Source organism: Diadema antillarum, unplaced genomic scaffold, assembly GCF_040938485.1.
Source record: "Diadema antillarum isolate AM-2024a unplaced genomic scaffold, OU_Dant_1.0 seq00000998_RagTag, whole genome shotgun sequence".
In the NCBI taxonomy this organism is placed as follows: Eukaryota; Metazoa; Echinodermata; class Echinoidea; order Diadematoida; family Diadematidae; genus Diadema; species Diadema antillarum.
In genome coordinates, this window is record NW_027271836.1 from 456,188 (window position 1) to 467,015 (window position 10,828).

The 10,828-nt window shown below is 42.0% G+C and overlaps 2 protein-coding genes across 2 annotated transcripts; both read left to right on the top strand.

The window, feature by feature from the left end:
• Window positions 1-816: 816 nt before the first annotated feature.
• Window positions 817-6,819, top strand: LOC139742352 (uncharacterized). Its single transcript, XM_071652930.1, has 4 exons — window positions 817-3,823; window positions 5,117-5,783; window positions 5,990-6,119; window positions 6,802-6,819. Exons 1-4 carry the CDS (start codon window positions 1,045-1,047, stop codon window positions 6,817-6,819), a joined length of 3,594 nt encoding a protein of 1,197 aa, XP_071509031.1. The 5' UTR covers window positions 817-1,044.
• A 143-nt stretch (window positions 6,820-6,962) lies between these two features.
• Window positions 6,963-8,141, top strand: LOC139742353 (uncharacterized). The gene is made up of 2 exons (XM_071652931.1): window positions 6,963-7,102; window positions 7,388-8,141. The coding sequence occupies exons 1-2, from the start codon at window positions 6,963-6,965 to the stop codon at window positions 8,139-8,141; spliced, it is 894 nt and encodes a 297-aa protein (XP_071509032.1).
• The last annotated feature ends 2,687 nt before the right edge of the window (window positions 8,142-10,828 follow it).

Sequence of the window (10,828 nt, forward strand, 5' to 3'; positions counted from 1 at the left end):
CTCTTCCTTGCATCTAGAGAAGGACATCAGACTGTTGTCTCCTACCTTTTAGACCATGTAGCTGATGTGAACGCAGAAACTATTGACGGTGAAAGTTCTTTGTATATTTCATGTACAAATGGACATTTCGCAGTATCCAAAATCCTTGTAGACAGGGGAGCAGATGTGAATTCTCTAACGAATGATGCTGTTACACCTTTACATAGGGCATGTGAGAATGGACATGAAAAAATTGCAAATTTTCTTCTTCAGCAAAGGGCTAATGTAAATGCAGCTGACAAAAACGGTTTCAATGCCATCATCCTTGCATCTATGAAAGGATATACAAAAATTGTTTCTAATCTTGTAGATCATGGAGCTCACGTAAATGCAGTTGTGGTTAAGTATAACAGTATTACACCATTACAGAATGCAAGTATCAATGGACATCTACAAACAGTGCGCTGTCTTGTTGAACATGGAGCTGATGTTAATATTGCTGATAACAAAGGTTTAACTCCCCTCATCCTTGCATCTACCACAGGACAAAAAAGAGTTGTTTCCTATCTTTTAGATCGTGGAGCTGACGTTAATACAGTTGCCAATGATGGTGATAGTTCGTTACATAATGCATGTAAACATAAACATCTCACAGTTGTCAAAGACCTAATACACCACGGGGCTAATGTAAATGCAGTAACCACTAATGGCCAAAGTTCGTTGCATCTTGCATGCAAAAATGGACATCTTACAGTTGCCAAAATCCTTGTTGACAGGGGAGCAGATGTAAATACTAGATCGAAAAACGGTGATACACCGCTACTTGATGCTAGTTTGAACGGACATCTGAACGTTGCACGATATCTTCTTGAACAAGGAGCTGACGTAAATGCGGCTAATAAAAAGGGTTTTAATCCCCTCATCGTTGCATCTCAGAAAGGATACAAAAATATTGTGTCATACCTGATAGACCGTAGAGCTGATGTAAATGCAGCTAATAAAGAGGGTTCCACTCCCCTCATCGTTGCATCTCAGAAAGGATACGAAAATGTTGTTTTCCACCTAATGAACCATGGAGCTAATGTACACGCAGTTAATCACGGACATGTTAGTTCGTTGCATTTTGCATGCCAGCATGGACATCTCACAGTTGCCAAAATCCTTGTTGACAGGGGAGCAGGTGTGAATAATAGAGCGAAAAGTGGTTGTACACCGCTATATCTAGCTAGTTTGATGGGACGTCTGAAAGTTGCAGAATATCTTCTTGAAAAAGGAGGTGACGTAAATGCGGCTAATAGAAAGGGTTTCAATCCCCTCATCGTTGCGTCTCAGAAAGGACATAAAGATATTGTTTCACACCTAATAGACCATGGAGCTGACGTTAATGCAACTAATGAAAATGGTTCCACTCCCATCATTGTTGCATCTCAGAAAGGATATGAAAATATTGTTTCACACTTGGTAGACCATGGAGCTGATGTACACGCAGTAAACCACGCCGAGGTCAGTTCGTTACATTTTTCGTGCCAACTAGGCTATCTCACAGTAGCCAAAATCCTTGTTGACAGGGGAGCAAATGTGAATGCTAGAGCGAAAAGCGGAAATTCACCGTTATATCTTGCTAGTTTGAAAGGAAATTTGGATGTTGCACAATATCTTCTTAAACAAGGAGCTGACGTAGATGTAGTCACTGAAAAGGGTTTCAAACTTCTCTCCTATGCATCTCAGAAAGGGCATGAAAATATTGTTTCACACCTAATAGATCTTGGAGCTGATGTACATGCAGTTAACAATGACGGTGATAGCTCCTTGCATTTAGCCTGCCTCAACGGACATCTCAAGCTGGCCAAAATCCTAATCGGTCAGGGAGCCGACGTGAATTCAGCAACGAAAGGTGGTGTTACACCATTACAAGACGCAAGTAAAAACGGGAAACTTGAGCTAGCACAATATCTTCTAGAAGAAGGAGCTGACGTAAATGCATCTGATGCACAAGGTTTCAATCCCCTCATCCTTGCATCTATGAAAGGATTCTATCATCTTGTTTCTCACCTTTTAAACCATGGAGCTGATGTGAACTCAGCAACCTTTGACGGTGAAACTTCGTTGAATAAAGCATGTGAAAATGGACATCTTACAACTGCTAAGATTCTTGTAGACAGGGGAGCTGATGTGAATTCTTCGAATAAAAATGGCATTAACCCTTTGCAAAGAGCTTGTGAGAATGGCAACGTAGACATGGCACGCTATCTTGCTGAAAAAGGAGCCGACGTAAATGCTGCAGATCACGAAGGTTTCAGCCCTTTATTTCTTGCATGCATGAAAGGGCATCAGGGTGTGGTTTCGTTCCTAAAATATCATGGAGCTGACGTGAATGCAAAAGCAATTGGCGATCACAGGCCTTTGCATGTTGCATGTGTAAATGGATATCTCACAGTTGTCCGAATTCTTGTTGACATGGGGGCAGATGTGAATACTAAAACAAGAGATGGTGCTACTCCGCTATACTATGCTAGTGCAAAAGGACATCTACAGGTTGCTGACTATCTTGTTGATAAAGGAGCTGAAGTTCTGGCAACGGATAAAGTGGGTTCCACCGCCCTCATCCGTGCATCTGGGAAAGGATACGAAATTATCGTTTCACACCTACTACACCATGGAGCTGATGTGAATGCTGCAACTACTAATGGCACAAATTCTTTGCATGTTGCAAGCGACAATGGTAATCTCAAAATTACCAAAATTCTTGTCAACGGGGGAGCAAATGTAAACTCTGCAACCAAAGCTGGAGTTACACCGTTACAAAACGCATGTAAAAAGGGGGAATGTGAAGTAACACAATATCTTCTTGACAAAGGTGCCGACGTAAATGCATCTGATGCACAAGGCTTCAGTCCCCTCATCCATGCAACTAACAATGGACAGCTGAGTATTATTTCTCCCCTTTTAAACTACGGAGCTGACGTGAATTCTGTAACGATTGATGGGGAAAGTTCTTTGCATAATGCGTGCAAAAATGGCGATGACGCAATTGTCAACATCCTTGTGGACAGGGGAGCAGACGTGAATTCTGCAACGAAAAAAGGTGTTACACCTTTACATAACGCATGTAGGAATGGACATGCAGACGTTGCATGCTACCTCGTTGAAAAGGGAGCTGACATGAATACTGCTGATAAAACAGGTTCAAATCCCCTATTTCTTGCATGTCTGAAAGGGCTCCACGGTGTTGTTTCGTGCCTAACAAAGCAGGGAGCTGATGTGAATGCACCAGCCATTGACGATCACAGGCCTTTGCATGCTGCATGTGTCAATGGACACCTCACAGTTGTGAACGTCCTTGTGGACAAAGGGGCAAATGTGAATACTCAAGCCAAAGACCGTGTTACTCCGCTATATTATGCTAGCGCAAAAGGACATGCACAGGTCGCTGACTATCTTGTCGATAAAGGAGCTGACGTTCGTGCAGCTAATAGAAAACGTTCCACTTTCATCATCCGTGCATATGGGGAAGGATACGAAAACATTGTTTCACAGCTAATACACCACGGAGCTGATGTAAATGCTGCAACCAATAACGGTACAAGTTCGTTGCATGTTGCAAGTGAATATGGACATCTTACAATTGCCAAAATCCTTGTCGACAGTGGAGCATACGTTAACTGTGAAACGGATACTGGTGTTACACCTTTATACAACGCATCTAAAAAAGGAAAATTTCAAGTATCAAACTATCTACTTGAAAAAGGAGCTCACGTCAATGCATCTGATAAACAAGGTTTCAGTCCTCTCACCATCGCATCTATGAAAGGACACATCACAGTGGCCAAAATCCTTGTTGACAGTGGGGCAGATGTAAATACCAAAGCAAAACGCTGTGTTACACCGCTATATCTTGCTAGTTTAAATGGACATCTGGGAGTTGTACGATATCTTGTTCAACATGGAGCTGACTTAAATGAAGCTGATGAAAAGGGTTTAAATCCACTTATCGTAGCATCTGAGCAAGGACACGATAATATTGTTTCACACCTAATAGACCATGGAGCTGATGTACATGCAGTAAACCTTGAGGGCGATAGTTCGTTACATTTTGCATGCCTAGGAGGACATCTCACGGTAGCCAAAATCCTTGTTGGCAGTGGAGCAGATGTGAACACATCAGGGGAAAACAGTGATACACCTCTATATCTTGCTAGTGTACAAGGACATCTGGATGTTGTCCAATATCTTGTTGAACAAGGAACTGACGTAAATACAGCTAATGAAAAGGGTTTCACTCCACTCATCGCAGCATCTGAGAAAGGACACGAAAATGTTGTTTTATTCCTAATAGACCTGGGGGCTGATGTACATGCAGTAAACCATGAGGGTTATAGTTCGTTACATTTTGCATGCCAAGATGGATATCACACAGTAGCCAATATCCTTGTTGACAGGGGAGCAGACGTGAATTCTACAGCGAAAAGCGGTAATACACCACTAATTCTTGCTAGTTTGAAAGGACATCTGAATGTTGTCCAATATCTTGTTGAACAAGGAGCTGACGTGAATACAGCTAATGAAAAGGGTTCAACTCCACTCATCGTTGCATCTGAGAAAGTACACGAAAATGTTGTTTTATACCTAATAGACCTGGGAGCTGATGTACATGCAGTAAACCATGAGGGTTATAGTTCGTTACATTATGCATGCCAAAGTAATGGTCATCTCACAGTAGCCAAAATCCTTGTTGACAGGGGAGCAGACGTGAATTCTACAGCGAAAGACGGTGTTACACCTCTATATCTTGCCAGTTTACAAGGACATCTGAATGTTGTCCAATATCTTGTTGAACAAGGAGCTGACGTAAATACAGCTAATGAAAAGGGTTTCACTCCAATCATCGCAGCATCTGAGAAAGGACATGAAAATGTTGTTTTATACCTAATAGACCTGGGAGCTGATGTACATGCAGTAAACCATGAGGGTTATAGTTCGTTACATTTTGCATGCCAAGATGGATATCACACAGTAGCCAAAATCCTTGTTGACAGGGGAGCAGACGTGAATTCTACAGCGAAAAGCGGTAATATACCACTAATTCTTGCTAGTTTGAAAGGACATCTGAATGTTGTCCAATATCTTGTTGAACAAGGAGCTGACGTGAATACAGCTAATGAAAAGGGTTCAACTCCACTCATTGCAGCATCTGAGAAAGGACACGAAAATGTTGTTTTATACCTAATAGACCTGGGAGCTGATGTACATGCAGTAAACCATGAGGGTTATAGTTCGTTACATTTTGCATGCCAAGATGGACATCTCAAAGTAGCCAAAATCCTTGTTGACAGGGGAGCAGACGTGAATTCTACAGCGAAAGACGGTGTTACACCTCTATATCTTGCCAGTTTACAAGGACATCTGAATGTTGTCCAATATCTTGTTGAACAAGGAGCTGACGTAAATACGGCTAATGAAAAGGGTTTCACTCCACTCATCGCAGCATCTGAGAAAGGACACGAAAATGTTGTTTTATACCTAATAGATCTGGGAGCAGATGTACATGCAGTAAACCATGAGGGTTATAGTTCGTTACATTATGTATGCCAAAATGGACATCTCATAGTAGCCAAAATCCTTGTTGACAGGGGAGCAGACGTGAATTCTACAGCGAAAAGCGGTAATACACCACTAATTCTTGCTAGTTTGAAAGGACATCTGAATGTTGTCCAATATCTTGTTGAACAAGGAGCTGACGTGAATACAGCTAATGAAAAGGGTTCAACTCCACTCATCGTTGCATCTGAGAAAGGACACGAAAATGTTGTTTTATACCTAATAGACCTGGGAGCTGATGTACATGCAGTACCTTAAACCATAAGGGTTATAGTTCGTTACATTTTGCATGCCAAGATGGATATCACACAGTAGCCAATATCCTTGTTGACAGGGGAGCAGATGTGAATTCTACAGCGAAAGACGTTGTAAAACCACTATATCTTGCTAGTTTGAAAGGACATCTGAATCTTGTCCAATATCTTGTTGAACAAGGAGCTGACGTGAATACAGCTAATGAAAAGGGTTCAACTCCACTCATCGTTGCATCTGAGAAAGGACACGAAAATGTTGTTTTATACCTAATAGACCTGGGAGCCGATGTACATGCAGTAAACCATAAGGGTTATAGTTCGTTACATTATGTATGCCAAAATGGACATCTCATAGTAGCCAAAATCCTTGTTGACATGGGAGCAGATGTGAATTCTACAGCGAAAGACGTTGTAAAACCACTATATCTTGCTAGTTTGAAAGGACATCTGAATCTTGTCCAATATCTTGTTGAACAAGGAGCTGACGTAAATACAGCTAATGAAAAGGGTTCAACTCCACTCATCGTTGCATCTGAGAAAGTACACGAAAATGTTGTTTTATACCTAATAGACCTGGGAGCTGATGTACATGCAGTAAACCATGAGGGTTATAGTTCGTTACATTATGCATGCCAAAGTAATGGTCATCTCACAGTAGCCAAAATCCTTGTTGACAGGGGAGCAGATGTGAATACTACAGGGAAAAACGGTTCTACACCGCTAAAAGGTGCTTGTTTGAAAGGACATCTGGATGTTGGACAATATCTTCTGGAAGAAGGAGCTGACGTAAATGCATCGGATACAGAAGGTTTCAATCCTCTCGTCCTTGCATCTATGAAAGGATACCATGTCCTTGTTACACACCTTCTAAACCATGGAGCTGATTTGAACGCAAAAACCTTTGATGGTGAAAGTTCTTTGGATAAAGCATGTGAAAATAGACATCTTGCAAATGGTAAAATTCTCGTAGAAAGGGGAGCAGACGTGAATTCTTCCAGTAAAGATGGTATCACTCCTTTGCAAAGAGCTTGTGAGAAAGGACACTTTGACATAGCACGATATCTTGTTGAAAAGGGAGCTGACGTGAATACTGCTGATAAAACAGGTTTCAACCCTTTATTTCTTGCATGTATGAAAGGACACCAAAGAGTTGTTTCATACCTAACAAACCATGGAGCAGATGTAGATGCAGTAGCCATTGACGATCACAGGCCTTTGCATGTTGCTTGCGTGAATGGACATCTCGCAGTTGTCAAAATTCTTGTTGATAGGAAGGCAGATGTGAATTCTAAAGCCAAGGACGGTGTTACTCCCTTGTATTATGCTAGCGCGAAAGGGCATTTACAAGTTGCTCACTATCTCGTTGAACAAGGAGCTGACACTCAGGCAGCTGATGAAGAGGGATTTAATGCCCTCATCCGTGCATCTAGAAAAAGATACGAAAGGATTGTTTCACATTTGATAGACCACGGAGCTGATGTGAATCTTGTAACCAATAATGGCACAAGTTCTTTGCATGTCGCAAGTGACAGTGGACATCTCAAAATTACCAAAATTCTTGTAGACAGAGGAGCAGACGTTAACTGTGCAACGAATAATGGTGTTACACCTTTACAAAACGCATGTAGAAATGGACAAAGTGTAGTAACACACTATCTTCTTGAAAAAGGTGCCGACGTAAATGTAACCGATGAACAAGGTTTCAGTCCCCTCATCCTTGCATCCGAGATAGGACATCAAAGTATCGTTTCACGCCTAATAGATCATGGAGCTAAGGTAAATGCAGTAACAATCGATGGCAAAACTTCGTTGCATATTGCATGCCAAAATGGACAAGTACCTATCGCTAAAAGCCTTGTCAGCAAGGGAGCAGACGTGAATTATGTAACAAAAGATGGCGCCACACCATTGCTAAACGCATGTAAAAACGGACATATTGTAATTGCACACTATCTTCTTGAATTTAGAGCTGACGTAAATGCTGCTGATGAACAAGGTTTTAATTCTCTCATACTTGCATCTATGAAAGGACACCAAAGTCTTGCCTCTCACGTTTTTCATCATAGAGGTGACGTAAATGCAGTAACCATTGAAGGCAAAGGTTCGTTGTATGTTGCATGTGAAAATGGACATCTTATAATAGTTAAAATCCTACAAGGTAGGGGAGCATACGTGAATTACGCCAATAACTTTGGTGTTGCACCTTTACAAAGAGCTCGTGAGAATGGACATTTTAGGGTTGCACGTTATCTTGTTGAAAAAGGAGCTGACGTGAATGATGCTGATCAGGAAGATTTCTTGCAGCAATGAAAGAGCACGGGTGTTGCGACACGGATTGTCGCCCCTACACGGATTGTCGCCCCCGTCACGGATTGTCGCCAGGCGACAATCCGTGACGCTTGTGCAGTTCCCAGTTGTTGACCTCGAAGGCGACAATCCGTGTTGGCAAAAAATTTGTTGCGACACGGATTGTCGCCCCATCACGGATTGTCGCCCCGGGCTCGGGGTGGTTCCTCCGGTGTTAAGCTTTGGTGGGATGGGTATGACTGGTAAGTTATGCGTATGTGTGTGTGTGTGTGTGTGTGTGTGTGTGTGTATTGTGAGCTGCATGATATGTGATGTGTATGATTTGTTGTGTGTGTGTGTGTGTGTTTGTGTGTGTGTTTGGAGTATAATAATACAATATAATGTAGAAATTGTGCATGTGTGGTGGATACATAGTGGTAGTGGTTTGTTTGTGTGTATACGTGTGCCTGTATGCTTACGTGTGTATATGGAATATAGTGGCGCTACTGTGGCAATACAAACGCCTTCAGAGTGTATGAGCACGTGTTTAAAGAATTCACACCAGCGTTGATCTAAAAATAGTATGGGTGTGTCAACTAAATATCAGCGGTGAGGCGGGCTAGGCGAGAGAGAGACCGAGAGAAAATACATACGAGGGAGGTACCCTCCCCAAATGTTATTTGTCTTTGTTCATTTTTCCCTGCAGTCATTTTCTTCCATCAGTCTTATAAACTAGAACGTCCATACCACTATTCTTTGTCCCAGAATAGGTTTGGCATGCTTTATGCATGAGCGAATAATTTCCACACGCCGTAAAAAATTTGTCAATCGTTACTTGATTTTAGCACAAACGAACTGCCATTGCACACCGCTAATACATACGTAATAAAAACAAACACCAACAAACACTCAAACGAACCTCATAATGCAAACAAACCAACTCAACACTTTTTTCCTTGATATTTATTGATTTCATTCAAATCATTCATAAATCGACCCATTCTAGGTGCAACATGAACAAAAAAAGTTACAAATGCCAATTCGAAACAAAAGCAAATCCATTTTGTCAATTTATACCACAAATAATCTCACTTCAACATAGATAACTCGATTATAGACCAACCCTACTAATAATTTCTTCACGAGAAAGTTTTGACATGTATAGGGCCCTACCAAACCTATATTCCTTGAATATATTGGTTTGGATCATGTAACACCTTCTTACTTACAAGGGCATATACATAAAAAAACACAAATATATTACACAAATCTAGAATGAAATCAGTCATAAAAAAACCCACCACCCCCTCCCCTCCCAAACCGAAACAAATCTAGGGCCTACATCTATCCTAAATATTAAATCCTACCAACATCCGTCATACCATTTATAACTATCCTTCTTCAAATCCAATCCCCAACCCACCAACCCCTGATTAAACAAAACCTAAATCATCCCACACCCACATTCACCGACCCAAATACACACACACACACACACACACACACACACACATACACACACACACACGAAGGTTCGTCATTCTGAAGTTTCGTTTTTTCGAGGCTTCATTTATCCGAAACACACAATTCCCTATACCTAGTGGTTCGTTGATCCAAAAATGAAATTCGGAATAACGAACCTTCGGAATAATGACCCTTCGGACGAATGACCCTTCGGACGAATGAGCCTTCAGAATAACAAACTTTTGCAATAACGAAATGTAACCCCCTTCCCACATACCGACGCACACCCGAACCGATACCACATCCTTCCTGATGAAACGATTTCCCAATTTTGATAAATAAGACATAATGGACCGTATGCAGAAAAGCAGCATCCGCCCGCATGCAAGCTCCACTCCGAATTCATATACAAATCTGCCAAACAAACTCATCAAATTCAAAGCTGCTGATAAAATCAATATCAATGTTTATGCCAGCAACAGCTTACTAGGTATCCCTCCCCACGCGCAGCTAAAAAACACATACGCAAAAAACTGACATAATAAACACATTATTCCATCACACACACACACACACACACACACACACACACACACACACACACACATACACACACACACACACACGCAAAAACGGACACTAAATTATCGTGTGCACGCGCACATACACACTTCCTTGAAACCTCACCATGACTTTTTACATGGCATGTTTGCATGGATGTAGCCATGTAAGTTATGTGTTAGTATTTCAATGATTTTGTCCAGAACGATATTACCCAGCAAAATGTGCTTCGAGGGCGGGCGACAATCCGTGCCGCCAGCCCCCTACACGGATTGTCGCCAGGCGACAATCCGTGTAGGGGGCGACAATCCGTGCTGCCAACGCCCGTCACGGATTGTCGCCCCGAGCAGGAGGCGACAATCCGTGTAGGGGCGACAATCCGTGTCGCAACACACGGGAATATTGTTTCACACCTTACAAACCATGGAGCTGATGTGAAGGCAACAACCCTTGATGGTGAAAGTGCGTTGGATAAAGCATGTGAAAATAGACATCTCATAACTGCCCAAATTCTTGTAGAAAGGGGAGCAGACGGTGATTTTTCCAGCAAAGATGGTGTTGCACCTTTACAAATAGCTTGTGAGAGAGGACACGTAGATATTGCACGCTATGTTCTTGAAAAAAAGAGGTGACTCAAATACTGCTGACGAAACAGGTTCAGTCAACCCCCCCCCCCCCCTCCCCAC

What these genes read in the sequence shown, in the direction of transcription:
- LOC139742352 (XM_071652930.1), top strand. Translation starts at nt 1,045, where the DNA reads ATGAACCATGGAGCTAATGTACACGCAGTTAATCACGGACATGTTAGT. An exon ending in GGCCAAAATCCTTGTTGACA is followed by an intron (nt 3,824 to 5,116) that starts GTGGGGCAGATG and finishes TTGTTGAACAAG; the next exon opens with GAGCTGACGTGAATACAGCT. An exon ending in TCTGAGAAAGGACACGAAAA is followed by an intron (nt 5,784 to 5,989) that starts TGTTGTTTTATA and finishes ACATCTGAATCT; the next exon opens with TGTCCAATATCTTGTTGAAC.
- LOC139742353 (XM_071652931.1), top strand. Translation starts at nt 6,963, where the DNA reads ATGAAAGGACACCAAAGAGTTGTTTCATACCTAACAAACCATGGAGCA. An exon ending in GTCAAAATTCTTGTTGATAG is followed by an intron (nt 7,103 to 7,387) that starts GAAGGCAGATGT and finishes AATTACCAAAAT; the next exon opens with TCTTGTAGACAGAGGAGCAG.